Genomic DNA, 17,905 nt, shown 5'->3' on the forward strand with positions numbered 1-17,905 from the left:
TTCTGTAAAAATATAACCTTGATATGCACTAAATGGCAGTGTCATGGTTGGAAAGTGCAGATTAAGGGGCGGTATTATCCCCTTCTGACATCACAAGGTGAGCCAAATTTTAATGACCTATTTTTCACATGTTTGCAGAGAATGGTTTACCAAAACTAAGTTACTGGGTTGATCTTTTTCACATTTTTTAAGTTGATAGAAGCACTGGGGACCAAATTATAGCACTTAAACACAGTTTTGGAGGTAATGCATTACAAGTAATGTGCATTACGTAATAATATTACTTTTCTGAAGTAATGAAAGTAAGGGGGCGTGCACACCAAAACTTTTACGCCCGCGGCCGGCGCGTGTTTTCGATTGTTTCCAACGGAAGCTCGTAGTTTTTCAAATAAGCCAGCAGAAAACCAGCGCTGAAAACCGGCGCCTGGTTCTCAACTGAGTCCAATCACAGTGGAGGAGGGGCGGGACAAGTATCACAGCAACCAACTGTCTCACAGCTGACGTATCAGAGCTACCAAAGCGGTTAGCTGAAGAAAGCATTCGGCGTTGTCCAAGCGTTTTCAGCCGCATTTAAAAGTTTTGGTGTGCACAACCCCTAACACATTACTTTTTAAATGTATAAATTAATATTTGAGTTAATTTTTCAAAAAAGTAGTGCAAGTTACTTTTTTAGTTTAATTAATTTGATTTTAAAAAATGATGTACTGAATTAAACTAAAGTCACATTATGCACTCTATGCGTACACGCCTGTGTGGGAACAGTTTGAGGCAGAAACTGAGATGGCAAGCCAGAGCTCGACATTTTTTTGTTGAAATATGCAGTTTCTGAATGCAGAACTTTTCAGTCATATAAAACACCTGCAAGGCCTGAAAAAGATCAAGCCTCAGCCAAGCAAAAGTAACATAAGTATTACTTTCCGTGAAAAGTAACTAAGTAACGCAATTAGTTACCTTTTTTGAGAGTAACTTAATATTGTAATGCATTACTTTTAAAAGTAACTTTCCCCAACACTGCTTAAACATGGAAAAAGTCAGATTTCCCCTTAAAATATGGTTGAAAGGAATTAAATTAGCCTTAGGTTACTCAGTCTACCCATTAAAGTATTAAGAATAGACAAATAAAATAAGAAATCTCATATTTCTATTTCATTAATAGCTCAGACAAAATCATAATTGGCTCTTGCCTGGTGTGCCCTCTCATGCGCCCCCCCCAAACTCCACATATGGACATTTGATATGCAATACTAAATTTGATGTACAATATGTAAATTTGCGCTATTTCACTGATTTCTATGGTTTTTTTTACTGACTTTTAGATAACTGACTTTACACACAAAAAACACACACAATTGGAAACAGATCAAGCTTAATTTTTTTGTAAATCAAGCTTTTTATATTTTTTGCAGCAAATCATAATTATAAAATGTCGATGGCCTGTAGAGAGTGATCATTTAAAATCATTACCTATATATGTGCCCTAAAGCTATTCCTGAGACTATTAGTCAACATTACGTCAGGGGTCACTACTTAGAGAAAACTGCCAAAAGGAAAATTGACTATCAGTCAACTCTAAAGCTGACCAGCCTGCATATTTGTGTGCTCGTAATCAAAATATAGTATAATCGCATATAAAGCACTATTGAAAAGCAAATGATTATTAGAAATACATTAGAGAGACACTGCCTGCTCGTGACTGCTCATCCGAGGGGCGCAAATTCAAAATATGTGTAACTTCTTAGTGTAATGTGTGTTGCTGGTGTTTTCAAAATATGTGTTTGCTGTGTCATGTGAACCATGTGCATCACAAAATAAGTCAAAATAAGTGCCTGCTGCACATGCATCAATAAGTTGATGATAAAAGAGACGCCCACGTTCACAAAATACACACAAGACACTCCCTTAACAGTAAACTCTGATTACGCATGAGATTATGCGAGTATCAGGCAAACGCGAGCGTCTCTTTTATCATAAACCCTTTAGACGCGTCTGCAGCAGGCACTTATTTTGACAAGACACGTGATGCACATAAGATAACTTGACGCGCAGAAACATATTTTGAAATCACAAACCACACACATGACGGGCTACATGCATGTTGTGACAAACTTTGCATCGAGCACACTCGAAAAAGAAGTCACTGGGCTAGCCGCCACTGCTGTATCCATACATGTCATTTAACACATCATGTACCTCAGTAGTAAAGATGATACCTGCGGGTTTAGTGGGGTGAGTCGGGCTAACCCGTAAGTCAGGACTCTGTTATCAGTGCTTGTAGATGCAGCTGATGGAGGTGGAGTCCGCATCGTCCGGGATGTTTGACCCTCTGTTGACCTTCCAAGAGCCATTCCATCTTCTCTGTTCACAACCACCTGCCATTTACGTTCCTTTTCTGACTCATCTACAGTAGAAGTACATACTACAGATATATTTAAATGTCTAATTCTTATACTCTGAAGAAAGACTACACTAATTTAGTAAATTTTCTTTTGCAAATACTGTCTGTATGATTGTAGATTATAATAAACAATATAGGCGTAATATGGCATAAACATAAAAAAGTATGCTTTTTGACTTTAAAATGTAGGCTGAAAGTTTCTAATGACATTGCGAAAATAGACTGACCCATCTTAGTTTGGCCACTGTCCTCTCTCCTGAGCAAATGGGCAGCTCTGGGCGGTACTGGGGTTTGAACTGATGAGGGGTCAGCTGCTAAGGGCAGCAGCACTGCATTGCCTGAAAAACCAAGCAAGTTATGTTACAGTCTCTAGAGAGGATCTGTACGCAGAATATTTTAGGAATGCAAGTTATCACAACTGAACACATACAAGAATCCACAAACAAACAAACAGACGTATTAGAGGTCATACCTGAATTTAAGTTCTCTTCAAAGGGTGGTGGTGGTTTGGGGTAGAGACCAGGTTGGCATCCTGGTATTGCAGCTAAATTTCCCACAGCGGCTCCAATGACTTTTTGAGGTCCCACCTAAAACGGCAAAACAACTATAATATTGACTATTCTACTATAATATATAATATTCTGTCTAACCCTGCCAAGCCAGATGTGCTCCTGGATCGACATCTTTTTATTATTAAGCAAAGTTTCATGTCATTTAAAACATTAATAAAAACTCCATAGAACACTGAAAAACAGCATTTAATATCCATCCCTGCTCTCTATCTCTGTACTTTACCTTTAAATATAAAGCATACAATTCTTTACATATCTTTATTTATTTTTTGCATTTTTGTGTTGGTCCATATCCCATAATTGCTTTAAATATTTTTTACCATTTAAAAAGTCATATAATTTTAGATAAAATGCACATTTTAGTCATGTCCCCACACTGTTAGACTTTTCATTGTATTATGCGTTAACTGAGTTACTGTAACAGCCCCATTACAGTACCATAACTGTACATGTTTTTTACAGTATGATGCCTTTACCGCAGTTCCATTTTACAGTATAATACCCTTACTGTAATCTAGTTTTAAAAAATATATTGCCTTGAAGGGGAATGGAACCCGGGTCACCCTTGTCTTGGGTCCATAACTCTACCACAGTGCCACAGAGTCACTTAAAAAAAGTTACTCGCTACACTCCCCAAGTAGCCTTATCTGTCACCCTCCCGACATTCTGAGGAGCGTAATCTTGGTGTCACTAGTGTTTTGAATTTTGAGGTCAAATTCAAATCTGACGGTCAAACATTTATCCATAATCCCTTTCTTGTTTTTATCTACAATTCTCAATAAATAATTTACAACAATTCACATTTTGAAATTTTCTTCACTGCTAAAAGCATAACAAATAAAATGTATTTATTTTATTTCATAAATATATTTTATTTTTCCATTTTATATGCTTTTATAACACTGTTTTATTCAACTACAGTAGCACTACTGCTGTTGTTTTACAGCAGTCTACCACAAATTCAAAACATACAGTAAATCACTGTAAATTAAATGTTAATACCCATAATGCAATGCATATTACAGTAATGAACTGGAAAAGAAAATGGTGGTATTTTACTGGGCATTTTGTGGTAAGTAACTGTAGAAATTACAGTTAAGTCTAACAGTGCAGGATTTCACTCAGTCCTGTTACCCAACACTTTCCCCCCTCTGAAAATCTAGGAATATTTCACAAGTCACATTTTCAAGAGGAAGTGACATCATCTGGATCTTCTGAAGTCCATGTGAAGATCAAAATGTACTTTTCTCATATTCTTTTCTGAATATTTTACGATTTTGATGCTATGACTGTGAATGTCAACCTTAACGTTCAATCCTGTCACCTATATTATTTCTTTGATGTTATTGGTTTATTTTAAAATAAAAAATTGGTAAATCACTAGAATTTGCTCTGTGTCTTCATGCTATTAGCACATATTTAAATACATGAAACATATTTCATGTATTTTCTAAAACTATACCAAAAACTTAGTCCGACTTTCAGTCCTGTTACTAAAATGTCTCCACCCTCTATTAAGAAACCATGTTAAAAAATAAACTGCATTGACCAATACTCATTCATCAAGTAAAATATGTGTGTTATTAGATTTAGTGTTAAAAAAGATAAAAAATGAACTTCAATTTTGATGAGTTACTACATGCAAATTGCACCAATTCCGTGGAATGTCTCAGCTGTACAATAAACTAGTTCAAATCTCATCCATACCCATAACCGTAAAGGGATAGTTCACCCAAGAATGAAAATTCTGTGATCATTTACTCATCCTTAAGTTGTTTTAAACATTTCATGTATACATTTCTTTCTCCTGCTGAACACAAAGGAATATTTTGAGCAATGTTTGTAGCCAAACGGTTTTTGGAACACCATTGACTTCCATGCTATTTTGTTCTAATGTGAAAGTCAACGATCCTTCAAAACGGCTTGATTCAGACATTCCTCAAAATATCTTTCTTTGTGTTCAGCAGAACAATGAAATTTATATAGGTTTGAAACAACTTGATGGTGAGTAAATAATGAAATAATTTTCATTTTTGTGTGAACTATACATTTAAGCCTAACATTAAACCTAAAATGTGATTGGTTGATTCAGGAATATGATCTGCTTGGTGAAAAAATCATGTACACACTAAACTCTATGACACACCTGAGCTGTAATAAGGTTATTTAAAGGTGCAGTGTGTAATTTTTAGAAGGATCTATTGACAGAAATGCTAAATAATATACAAAATTATATTATATAAGGGGTGTATAAAGCATTATTTTTTATTACCTTAGAATGAGACATTTTAATCTACATACACCGAGGGTCCCCTTACATGGAAGTCGCCATTTTGTGCCGCCATGTTTCTACAGAAGCTCAAGGGGTGAGCTGTGAACTGAGCTGTTGGTTGCAATTTGCAACCTCACCACTAGATGCCGCTAAAATTTACACACTGCACCTTTAAAGGGGACATTTCACAAGATGTCAAATAAATGTTTGATGTATGTGAAGTTCCATCTCAAAATACCATATAGATCATTTATTTAGCATGTTAAAATTGCCACTTTGTAGGTGTGAGCAAAAATGTGCCTTTTTGGGTGTCCTTTTCAAATGCAAATCAGCTGATCTGCACTAAATGGCAGTGCCGTGGTTGGATAGTGCAGATTAAGGGGCAGTATTATCCATCATAAGGGGAGACAAATTTCAATTACCTATTTTTTCACATGCTTGCAGAGAAAAGTTTATGAAAACTAAGTTACTGTGTTGTTCTATTTCACATTTTCTAGGTTGATAGAAGCACTGGGGACCCAATTATAGCACTTAAACATGGAAAAAGTCAGATTTCATGATATGTCCCTTTAAAGCTTGTACACACTAAGTAATGGGCATGTCTTCAAAAGGTAATAAAACACTGTCAAAACATGGAGGAATTACTGAATGATAGCCCTGTGGTCTAAGGTCAAAGCTATTGTATTGAAAGTGACAGAACATAGGGTATTAACCTACTGCCCTGTCTTGCCAGGGCAAAAAAAGACCTGCCTGCAGGCTCGAAATCCTCCATTCCTCCAATACTAGAAAAAGAGAGGGAGCATACTCGTTCAATAACTTGCTCATGGAGAATGCTATTAGCTTCGGGTCACTGACCAGAGTTTTTCCTCCAAACAAAACTTTGTTGTAAAAGGCTGAGAGACGACCATCCATTAATCAGACTGGTGGCAGCTTGTAGATGTCAAGAAATATGGTTTCCCTTTCTCTCCGTTCGGCTGGCTGTAGCAAATCACAAGCGAGCCGAGATTTCGAGAGAGTGCCGTGAAGTTGTGTGATTACAACCAACAGATTTTCCGCATTCATTAAAATAAAGCTGGAGCTAAAATACAGGCAGTTAATGACATTGTAAACTGGCCAATAAGCCCCCTTCCCTGAAGCAATCAATCACATGCTGGCAATGCGTTCTGGATACTTTGAGCACGGCTCAGTTTATTTGTCTTGTACCTTCTCTCATGAGAACAGCTGTTTGAAATCCCCTAGAATTAAATTCCATCAGAGCAATGCCTAAAATGATCGTACCTTCTCATTATCGTATAAAAGCGCATAAATCAGATGAAAGGCTTGTCCACGTTCCACATTAATCTCAACAGAAATAACGCAATAATTAGGATTTCGTAACAGTCATTTAGCGACTCGTATAATTCATCATTAATTTTAACAATACAATCATTCAATCATTTTGGTAAAATATGCCCAATCAGTGTAATGTCAACATCTGAAGCAAATAAAAATTACAAATTACTCTTTATGTAAAAACATTACCTGAGAAAACACAATGTCACAGACGACAAAGAGGTTCGTAAAAACATGTTAGCTACAATAAATTTACAGCCCGTTTGGTGTGAAACAGAGACCCTATTAAGGATGCCATTAGTCATTTGTCATAGCGCCACCAGCTGGCAACAGGAAGTGACACGTTTAACACTGATTATGCAATGTCCGATCTGTCCCAAACAACATGATTGCTAAGAGTCCAGAGCTGTTTCTCACTGTCAAGGAAGGATCATTGCTACGTCATCGACATCCGTTGAAGGACTGTTCCAATGTCGAGGATCCTCGGAATTGCAACCAAGGATTGAGTCCTTTGTTTGAAAAATATCCCATTTACAGGAAAGGATGCATATGTGTGTCCTTTGCGCTCTTCTCACTCCCAATTTACCCACAATCCTATGCGCGCAGCGCCGAAAGCACACCTTTGTACTGACGTAGTGACGCAATGACGTGCACTTGCTAGCCTGTTCCATTTACATGTTCTCCGAATGCTACAGAGGAGCCTCGCCTAGCCTCTGAAGGAAGTGACTTGTAAGGACTAGTCCTGCCAAGGAAGTATCCTTGACATTGAGAAACGGCCCAGGACTGAACACATCAACATACCAATAATCACTTGCAACAAATCAGGGTCCCTTGATCCTGAAGTTTTATAATAGGTTGAGTAGACAATGTGTATGCTAACATGCTATTTTAAGACTCGTACACATTTTACATCAACTTTATGGGCGTTTATCAATGTCAAGGAAGGATCCTCGGAAGACAAATTTTCAAGGACGCTACGTCATCGACATCCGTCGAAAAACTGTTCCAATGTCAAGGGTCCTCTGAATTTTAACCAAGGACTGAGTCCTTCGTTCGAAAAATATCCCATATACATGGAAGGATGCATATGTGTATCCTTCGCGCTCTCAAATCACCCACAATCCTATGCGCGCAGCACCGAAAGCACACCTTTTTACTGACGTAATGACGTGCACTTGCTAGCCTGTTCCATTTACGTGTTCTCCGAATGCTAAAGAGGAGCTTCGCCTTTGACGGAAGTGACTTGGAAAGACCAGTCCTGCCAAGTAAGTATCCTTGACATTGAGAAACGCCCTATGTCTTTCAATATGTATACTTTTGACACCTTACAATCATAGATTTCATATTACAAATTAAATTTTTCACATACACGGGCTCCAAAAATACGGTTTGAGGGCCGTATGTTGAGTTCCGCTGATGTAGTAAAGCACAGATATTATGTGATGAGTAGGCTATGCATTAATCATAACACTGCACACTGCATCATCACAGATGTAATTCAGTCATTTTACTAAAAAAAATAGATATATCTGAGAGCACGTGCCAAGCTGTGGACACATGCCAGACAGAGCCCTTCTGTATTGTCCTCATCCTGCTGTTTCTACTCTTCCCCCCCCTGATGTTCTCTGGCCTGCTTGTTGTCACACCAGCGAGCTCCCTGACAGACCACCGGCACCAGCCAGGTGTTCGCAGTGGTTTGGAGGCTCACAGCTGTTTAAGTGGTACAGAGGGACATCTGAAAAAAAGAGAGTAGAAGATCCTTTGGAGACACACTGAAGAACTAGCCGACGGCACAGAGATACTGATGCGGCAGGCACAGTGCCAGTTGGATAAGCCACGGCTGTCTTATTGGCATGCGGGAACAGGTACCAGTGCCTGTCCTGAGACAGCTGTAAAGCAGCAGTCCATACAACTGCAATCAGGTGCTGGCCATCCTCTGAAGAATGCTGATGTGCAGCAATCTGCGTCTGTCCGCTTTCAGCAGCCAAGTCTCATACCTTCTTCTCAGCAACATGACAGCTTCCTCACGAGTGACAGACAGAGGATGCAGGAGATAAAGGGAGAGCCGCGGCAGAAAGCAGGAGGGGTGGGGGAACAGAGCACCAAAACAAATGGTGACCTTTGGAAAGATTAATTTGTTTACCAACAAACAGATTTAGCTGTCACTGCCAAACCAGGTGACCTTCAAATCCGCATCTCCCGCTTGAAAGCAAAGTGACTGGATTCATCTATTATTACACACCAATGCCATCATTCCTTCTCAAGAGGTTCATGTGACAGATGCTGGCGTTAAGGCAACAGTCAGTCCTGGCCAAGATATAATCAACACTATCAATAAACCTTAAACGTAAAAGCTGACTAATAACGCAACCACGAACTCTTCCGGCCTGACAAGAATCAAACCAGCACTAACCCACCTGGACCAACATCTCATCCAGAATGCTTTACATCCCATTTAGAAAGTAAATTTGACTTAACCTCACAAAAATGGGATGAATCTCTTCCTTTATTCACTTTCATTGTTCCTCTTTGGTAAAAATATCTTCCAAACTCTGCCTGATCAGCAGTTTCCCTCACACTTTAAAAAAATTGTCATCATCCAACTTTAGCCTGGGTTTTACAGACAGGGTCATATATTATTACCTCTTTGTAATGCCAAACGGCCCATTTGTGGGACGGTGACAGTTAAAGGGGACATATCATGAAAATTTGACGTTTTTCTTCATGTTTAAGTGCTATAATTGGGTCCTCTGTGTTTTTATCAACCTAGAAAATGTGAAAATGATCAACCCAGTAACTTAGTTTTGGTAAACCATTCTCTGCAAGCATGTAAAAAATGTTGCATTAAAATTTGGCTCCCTTGTGATGTCAGAAGGGGATAATACCGCCCCTTAATCTGCACTATCCAACCACGACACTGCCATTTAATGCAGACATCAGCTCATTTGCATTTTAAAGGACACACCCAAAAATTGCACATTTTTGCTCACACCTATAAAGTGGCAATTTCAACATGCTATAATAAATTATCTATATGGTATTTTGAGGTAAAACTTCACATACGTACTTTGGCGACACCAAAGATTTATTTAAAATCTTTAAAAAGTCTTGTGAAATGTCCCCTTTAAATGAAGTAAAAGCTTTCTTTAGGAACTCACAGGGGCCCCGGTTCTTTTGTGCAGGTGAGGAAGCTGAATCCCATAATGTTGTTGCACAATCTCCTTGTTTTTGGGGTGAAATGGGTTATTCAGCAGGCGCATGGTAAACGCTAACTTATGCTGTTAAGAAGACAGAAACAATTATAAATTTATATTTAAAAATATATATTGTTTTAGCATATAAAGAGCAATGAATAAGTTGGAAAATAAAAACCTTTTCCCCTGGCGAAGAACCAGTAATCTGGCTTTTCTGAGAACGTGCGTTTGGTATCGTCTCATATGGTGGCTGCCTGCAAAATGTTAGAAGAGTGTAAGGTTTCATATGCTTTTGTATCTATATTAAATATTCATAAAATTTCATGAAACAACCTTTATACCCCATATATAATAGAGCAAGCCAACCATCTGACTAGAATATGCAGAAATTTACTGTTGGTATTTTTAAGCAGCTTTTTGAGGTCTCACCCTGGGATGCTTTTTAAACACTATTAAAGGGTACATGTCATGAAAATCTGACTTTTTCCATGTTTAAGTGCTATAATAAGGTCCCCAGTGCTTCTATCAACCTAGAAAATGTGAAAAAGATCAACCCAGTAACTTAGTTTTGGTAAACTATTCTCTGCAAGCACGTGAAAAAGTAATTAAAAAATCTGGCTCCCCTTGTGATGTCAGAAGGGGATAATACCGCCCCTTAATCTGCACTATCCAACCATGGCACTCTCATTTAGTGCAGAGATCAGCTCATTTGTATTTTAAAGGACGCACCCAAAATCAGCACATTTTTTGCTTGCACCTACAAAGTGGCAATTTTAACATGTTATAATAAATTATCTATATGGTATTTTGAGCTAAAACCTTACATACATACTCTGGGGACACCAACGATTTATTTGACATCTTTAAAAAGTCTTGGAAATGTCCTTTCTTTATTATTCTGCCTAATGAACCCATTTCAAGGGCACTTAAAATTAAATGTTAGCTTTTTATTTAAAGAATTACACACACCATGTAACAAGCTTGCCAGTAGTAGTCTTCTTATCAGGCTCTTCGATACATGGTAGAGTCAGAACATGATTATGAATGGTTTTAAGATAATCCTCTGCGTGCCTCTATGAACAAAGAAACGAAAAGCACAAACATACGCTCCACATTTTACAAAATTTTGTTGCATCTCTCAATAATGCAGCAGAGCTATGAACAAAATCCAGGATTTGATATACCCGTATTCCATGTTCTGTCCTGCTGATAGCTGTATCCAGAGCCTGGATGTCTAAAATTTCCCCATTTTCTTGCACAGTCAGTCGGACCAGATTCTTTTTCAGTTGTCTCAAATCATCCTGGACCTAACGCACACACAAAACCTGTCTTAACCTGTTTGACATATTATTACGTATAAATATACTGTATATTATATAGTTAATGAAACCGGAATACATTGAGCTTCACATATTTAACAACTACCGACAAGTTTTCATTTAACTAACGTTTGACTTTAGTAACTGCAAATTACCTGTACTAAAATATGTCCAACCTCATCTTTATTTTTAAGGACATCCGCCATTTGTCAACTGAAAATGAGTTTTTTCAGGTCACATTTTAAGCATTTCTAATCGCGCTGTCGCTTTGATACAATTTAATAGTTTTCTAAACAATGGGCTGGCTGTCACTATAGTAACACAAAGCTTATAGCATTCCATTTTCTATGGGGAAACCGGATATGGAATAATTGCCTTTTTCCTAATTGTCGTCCTAATATGTGCATGCGCTAAACTTTGCAGTCTACTTTTTGATATCATTTTTAAACTTTAAAATTAGAATGTGCATTCGACTTGCAATCTCATTCCAATCGCAGTATGGTATTAAAATATCGCGCGAGCGTTTCGAAAGCAGCGTTAAAAGAGCTTTCGAATCGCTCTCGCGATACTTTGATGTCATACGCCGATCAGTCTGCAAGTCGAACACACGTCATGCACACACGCAAACACGGAAGTAAACCGTAAACTGTAAAGATCAGAGGTGAAAGGTTTCCAGGAGGAGGCTGTCAGCTGTGCTAACGTGCTAATTCCTATTAGGGGCTATTTAAAGTCTCTTAAAGCTTCAAAATGTCTGACGATCAAGGAGATGAAGTACCTGCCTTGCCTTGTATCCTAGTCACAAGTTGCGATTCCAACTTTAAGGAAGAAGAGCTCATCAGACGTGAGTAATCTTTCAAACACGTTAGCCTTTCAGCTAAGCTAATGCTAGCTGTCAACAAGAAGCATCTATCGTGCTGTCTTTTCATTGAAGAATTAAATCTGACAAACGGTTTACTATTCATTAAAAGAGTATGTTCGTGTTTGTGTAACGGTAGCATGACGCGTTAGTAATGTATGTGCAGTTGTTGTCTAATACGTGTATTTATTTGTTGCTGTTGCCAATGTTATGTACCTAGACCATGTTTTATTAACTTCAGTTCATTTCCATACACTGTTGTTTCTGTAAATTGTTGGATTTTTCTGATCGCAGCGTCTTACTGAATACTATTGGAATGATTGACAACACACGGTCCAAAACACGAGTCTCGTGTACACGTGAATTTGTTGTGATATAGTTTTACCACATTTTATTTTAATTAAGTGTAAACGTTGTTATCATTGGTCTGCATACAAACGCACCCTTTATGTGAATCCTTAACGTTTATTTGCGTTGGGCATTTGTTGTTGTAACGTGTTGGTAATAGTACATTTATTTGTCCAGCAGGCGGCAGTGTTAGTTAATTTACTGCAATATTGTTTACAAACAGATACAAAAACCTGCTTGGTCTGCATTCGACTTGTTTTTTACAGAGATCTTGGGCTTAGAATCACCTCCACAAGCTGATAAAATAAAGGAAGGAGTTGCTTGGTATCCATGGACAATCAACAACAAATACTACACCGCAGACGTCAGTCTATGTGCCGTTCCAAGTACATTCAACATGAATGTGGAGGTTGCTCAGTCTACGCAAGCTTTCATCGTTTACTTTGACAGCAAAACTGTAAGTAAAGTACTAACAGTTTCCCCAAATTCCCCATTAAATGCACATGCTTCCATTTACCTCTTTCCTTTTATTTCAGAAAGATGGCCTTAGTAATGCCAATCCCTGGTTATCCATAGTAGAGGAACTGTCTCCAGAAGTGCTCATCCTAGTGTGTGACCATGTCTGTGACAGTGGTGAGTGGGTCAGTCGTGACCTATGCTGTTTTAGGTGATTCTTTGCTTAAAGTGTTGTGAATATTACTTATTCGCAGGTATAAGCAGACAAGAGGCCCAGCAGTGGTGTCTGTCTCACGCATTTGAATTAGTGGAGCTCAACCCACAAGATCTACTTGATGAGGATGGTGAGAGATTAAGAGAGTAGTGATGTTTAAATGCATCACATGCATAGTCTCTGATCTACATTGTGTTACATTTTGAACCCACAGATGACTTTCCAGAGTCCACTGGGGTAAAAAGAATAGTGCAAGCTCTTAATGCCAATGTGTGGTCCAGTGTCGAGATGAAAGATGGTGAGGTTTTATTGCCACAATTCGAAATACACAAATCTGTAACAGATCAAGTTATGATACAGTTTATGATGATGCTTATTCATAGGTTCATTTTTGGCAAAGTAAATAAACATTCGCTTTGAATATTATTTGTTTCTCTTTAGAACACAGCCAGGGATTTGGCCTAATGAGCAGCCTGGTGGCTTCTCGTCACAACAACCCACGACCCAGTCAAGAGACACAGGTCAACCTTAACAAATAAAACGCCTATGGCCAGTTTCCCGGACAAGGTTTAGATTAATCCAGAACTAGGCCTTATTTAAATAAGGGCACTTGAGTAGTTTTCACAAACAAACCTTACATATATATATATATATATATATATATATATATATATATATATATATATATATATATATATATATATATATATATATATATATATATATATATATATATATATATATATATATATATATATATATATATATATATTGGGACAAAACAATGCCACTGGTATATGTTAAGATATATCAGTGCAAGTTGTTTTTAAATGAAGACAGCTCAAGCATTCATTTTAGTCTGAGACTAGGATAATCCTTATCTGGGAAACCACACCCTAGAGATTTATGTTATAATGCAAATGTTGGAGACAACAGGTTATTTGTTACAAACTTTTTAAAACTGATTGTCTTCCTTTTTTAGTCCTCTCCATCCAACAGCACAGATGAAAGCAGCGAGATCCAGAGAGCAGAAAACAACCAGAGTAATGCAGAAAATACAGTAGTGGGTAAGTGCTTTGTTTTTGAAGGTTGTCTATGTAAGATTGGGGAGTAAATAACTGATACCATTACATAAAATACATTGCGCTCTGGAAACAGACGGTTCTGGATAGCACTAAAAGTGGTTCTTGGCTCGCAACCATAGAGGAATCGTTTTAAAGGTGCAGTGTGCATTTTTAAAAGGATCTCTTGACAGAAATGCAAAATAATATTTAAAACAATATTATCAGGGGTTTATAAAGACCTTTCATAATGAACTGTTATGTGTTTATTACCTTAGAATGAGAAGTTTTTATCTACATACATGGAGGGTCCCCTTACATGGAAGTCGCCATTTTGGGCTGCCATGTTTCTACAGAAGCCCTTAACGGACAACATTTTTTACAAAGTTGTCTCTGACAATGACATGTTTGTCCGGTGGCGGCTATCATAGCTTCTCTATGTGTTTCAAAAGCCAGGGGTGAGCAGTGGACTGAGCCGTTGGTTGAAATTTGCAACCTCACCACTAGATGCAGCTGAAATTTACACATTGCACCTTTAAGTGCAATATATAGCACCGATAAAGTACCTGTGTAGCACCGGTGTAGAACCATATGTGGTGCTATATGAACCCTGTATGGTTCGTCATAGGTGCTATATAGCACTAAAAATGGTTCCTTTATGATATGAGCCAAGAACCACTTTTAGTGCTATTTAGCACCGTTTGTTTTTAGAGTGCAAGTAAAAATAGCATAAGCTGAAGTTTCAGTTTTTGGGGATTTCTATTTCAAGGTTGCATGCCAAGTGTTAACTAAAACTTATTTCCAATTTGTTCCAAAGATCCCATGATTGACATAGACATCCAAGAACTGGCCAATCTTACAGCTGGAGATGCAGATGTGGAGAATTTCGAACGGCTCTTCACAAAATTAAAAGAGATGAAAGGTAAAAAAAGACTTAATAAAAAATGTAACAAATTAAACGGTATGCTTAAAACCAGTTGTCTCTTGTTTTGTAGATAAGGCATCTTCCTTACCACATGAGCAGAGGAAGGTACATGCGGAAAAGGTAGTATATCTTAAAGGACAAGTTCTGTGTTTTGCACTTTAAGCCCTGTTTTCAGATTGTTTGTGATGAGGTGGAACGGTTTTGACTGAAATGATGACACATGATGCTGGCCCAAGAATTTTCGGTTTCTGTTATATCACCCCCTACCTCTACAATGGCTGCATAGGTGCACTGGAACAATCCTTCCTAAAATGCATTAAACTTTCGTTTACAAAGACGTGGGGCTCACCGAGTGGTCAGGGGTGTTCACTGGTGTGCTCGCACGGAAATCGCTGCAAAAGATGCTTTCCAACAGGTGTTTTAGCACTCGTTGTGGACAAACTTGTGGACCTATTTTTCCAAACGCCTCACACCCATATATTCTTTCGTTGAGAGCTTGAATAATAAACACTCCAGTCCAGTTGATGGCGATAATCCACCTTTGCCAATTGCTAGAATACAAACAACGTTCCCGGGGCAGAGTAATACCGTACCTCACAGCACATCTAATACAAGTCAATGGAGTTGGACAAAAACTAAGATAAAACCTGTTGGAAACCATCTTTTGCAGCGATTTTTGTGTGAGCATATCAGTGAACACCCCTGACCACTCGGTGAGTTTCAACTCGAGTCTTTGTAAACGAAAATTTAGTGCATTTTGGGAGGGATTGTTCCAGTGCACCTATACAGCCATTGTAGAGGTGGGAGGTGAAGCAAGAAACACCCGATAGTTCTCGGGCCAGCATCATGTGTCCAAATTTCGGTCAAAACCGTTCTATTTCATCATAAACAATCTGAAAGCAGGACTTTAGGTGTAAAATACCAAACTTGTCCTTTAACATTTATAAAGTAGGAAGATGTTATTGTCAGCCCAGTTATTGTGGTTGCAATACCCCTGTGTTTTATTCACTACTGAGAAATGATTTATTCTCTGACAGGTTGCTAAAGCATTCTGGATGGCTATTGGTGGAGACCAAGATGAGATTGATGGCTTGTCATCAGGAGAGGAAAGTTAAGGTCACAGTATGAAACAGCTTCCACTGTTATTACTCAGCCCACCCCCAGTCATTCCAATACTGACCTGCCCAATCCCACCCAAGAAACCAAAATTTGGAACACGCAAGATGCCTGAAAACAAACAGCAGTGACTATAATTTCATCATCCAACGTGACAATTAGGCTCTGCAGGGTGATTATGGGCATTTGACTTTTAAAACAGTATAATCTCAGAGGAATAGGAGGGGTCGCATTGGGCAAGATTATAGTCACGTCTACTCTCCCATGGTGTTTGTGCAGATCTGCATCCTCATACGTGGATGAAGTTTGTGGTTCTGTCATGAGTATGATGTTACAACAGGTGGTAAACAGAATGGGAGATTAGTTAAATGTGGACTGTTTATTATAAAAAAGAAAACAGGATGTAAGTCACAATTATGGACTGTGCTTGAACATGCCATTAGATATTTGACAATAAAAAAACTGTTGAAACAGTTGGTTTGTTGTATTTTGATATAACGTGAGGTCTGAAATAGCAGCAGTGTTGGGGAAAGTTACTTTCAAAAGTAATGCAGTACAATATTAAGTTACTCCCCCAAAAAAGTAACTAATTGCATTACTTCACGAAAAGTAATACGTTACTTTTTAGTTACTTTGTCTTACTTGGCTGAGGCTTGATCTCTTTCAGGCCTTGCAGGTGTTTTTTATGAAGTTCTGCATTCAGAAATTGCATTTTCCAACACAAAAATGTCAAGCTCTGGCCTGCCATCTCGGTTTCTGACTCAAACTGGCGTGCACGCACATAGCGTGTGTAATTCTACATCAGTACATTATTTTTTTAAATCAAATTTATTAAACTGAAAAGTAACTAGCATTACTTTTTTTTTTTTTTTAAAGTAGCTCAAATATTAATGTGTACATATAAAAAGTAATGCGTTACTTTACCCATTACTTCTCCAAATCATCTGGGCTGATCTTACTGGATCTATCTGCAGCTTTTGACACTGTCAATCACTGCATCCTCCTGTCGACCCTCATGTCTATGGGTGTCTCTGACACAGCACTTCTATGGTTCAAGTTGTACCTCTCAGATAGGTCATTGACGTCTCTGAACCCCAACGTCTTGATACCGGGGTGCCTCAAGGCTCTGTGCTTGGACCGCTGCTCTTTTTGATAGACATGACATCCCTGGGCTCTGTCATTCGAAAACATGGCTTTTCCTACCACTGCTATGCTGACGACACTCAACTCCTCTTGTCGTTCCACCCTGATGATCCCACGGTTTCTGCCAGCATCTCGGCATGCCTGAGGGACATCTCACTCTGGATGAAGGATCCCCATCTCCAGCTTAACCTTGCGAAGACAGAAGTGCTTGTCATATCATCTGAACCAAAGATTCAGCACAACCTTTCCATTCAGCTAGGTTCCTCTACCATCATGCCTTCCAGGACGGCCAAAAACTTGGGAGTGGTCATTGATGATCGGCTTAGCTTCACGGAGCATGTTGCCAGCACCGCTCGCTCTTGTAGATTCATCCTCTACAATATTAGGAAAATAAGACCTTTCCTAGATGAGCATGCTACGCTGGTCCTGGTCCAAGCCCTTGTCCTGTCCAGGCTGGACTACTGCAATGCACTACTGGCTGGGCTTCCAGCCTGCACGACCAAACCCCTACAGATGATTCAGAATGCAGCGGCAAGAGTGGTCTTCAATGAGCCAAAGAGGGCGCATGTCACTCCTCTCTTTGTCAAGTTAAACTGGCTAAAAAAAAACGAACATACCCTGTATTGCTGTTCTTGTGTTGCCATAATTGCTTCTATTGTTTACCTCACTTGTAAGTCGCTTTGGACAAAAGCGTCTGCTAAA

At 38.6% G+C, this 17,905-nt stretch overlaps 2 protein-coding genes across 4 annotated transcripts in view; one reads left to right on the forward strand and one right to left on the reverse strand.

Moving 5' to 3' along the window:
• The window catches only part of iqch (IQ motif containing H), a 38,537-nt gene extending 26,927 nt beyond the window's left edge, over nt 1-11,610 (reverse strand). For 2 of the 3 annotated variants that reach the window (XR_008636470.2, XM_055174463.2), the window contains exons 1-8: nt 11,240-11,610; nt 10,950-11,072; nt 10,735-10,838; nt 9,944-10,019; nt 9,730-9,849; nt 2,868-2,982; nt 2,623-2,733; nt 2,211-2,398 (exon numbers count right to left, since the gene is read on the reverse strand). Coding sequence is in view for 2 of the 3 variants with exons in the window: in XM_055174463.2 (XP_055030438.2) it covers nt 2,211-2,398; nt 2,623-2,733; nt 2,868-2,982; nt 9,730-9,849; nt 9,944-10,019; nt 10,735-10,838; nt 10,950-11,072; nt 11,240-11,290 (888 nt within the window). In the remaining variant the exon portion in view is untranslated. Of the gene's footprint in view, nt 1-2,210; nt 2,399-2,622; nt 2,734-2,867; nt 2,983-9,729; nt 9,850-9,943; nt 10,020-10,734; nt 10,839-10,949; nt 11,073-11,239 lie in introns of those variants that run through there. The other variant, XM_055174464.2, reaches the window with a different exon arrangement.
• Nucleotides 11,611-11,709: 99 nt separating this feature from the next.
• On the forward strand, nt 11,710-16,534 carry aagab (alpha and gamma adaptin binding protein). Its single transcript, XM_055174465.2, has 10 exons — nt 11,710-11,925; nt 12,555-12,745; nt 12,825-12,921; nt 12,999-13,088; nt 13,173-13,256; nt 13,400-13,479; nt 13,941-14,025; nt 14,837-14,941; nt 15,015-15,064; nt 15,982-16,534. Exons 1-10 carry the CDS (start codon nt 11,832-11,834, stop codon nt 16,057-16,059), a joined length of 954 nt encoding a protein of 317 aa, XP_055030440.2. The 5' UTR covers nt 11,710-11,831; the 3' UTR covers nt 16,060-16,534.
• The last annotated feature ends 1,371 nt before the right edge of the window (nt 16,535-17,905 follow it).

The sequence above is a fragment of the Misgurnus anguillicaudatus genome, chromosome 15 (genome assembly GCF_027580225.2).
Source record: "Misgurnus anguillicaudatus chromosome 15, ASM2758022v2, whole genome shotgun sequence".
Taxonomy (NCBI): domain Eukaryota; kingdom Metazoa; phylum Chordata; class Actinopteri; order Cypriniformes; family Cobitidae; genus Misgurnus; species Misgurnus anguillicaudatus.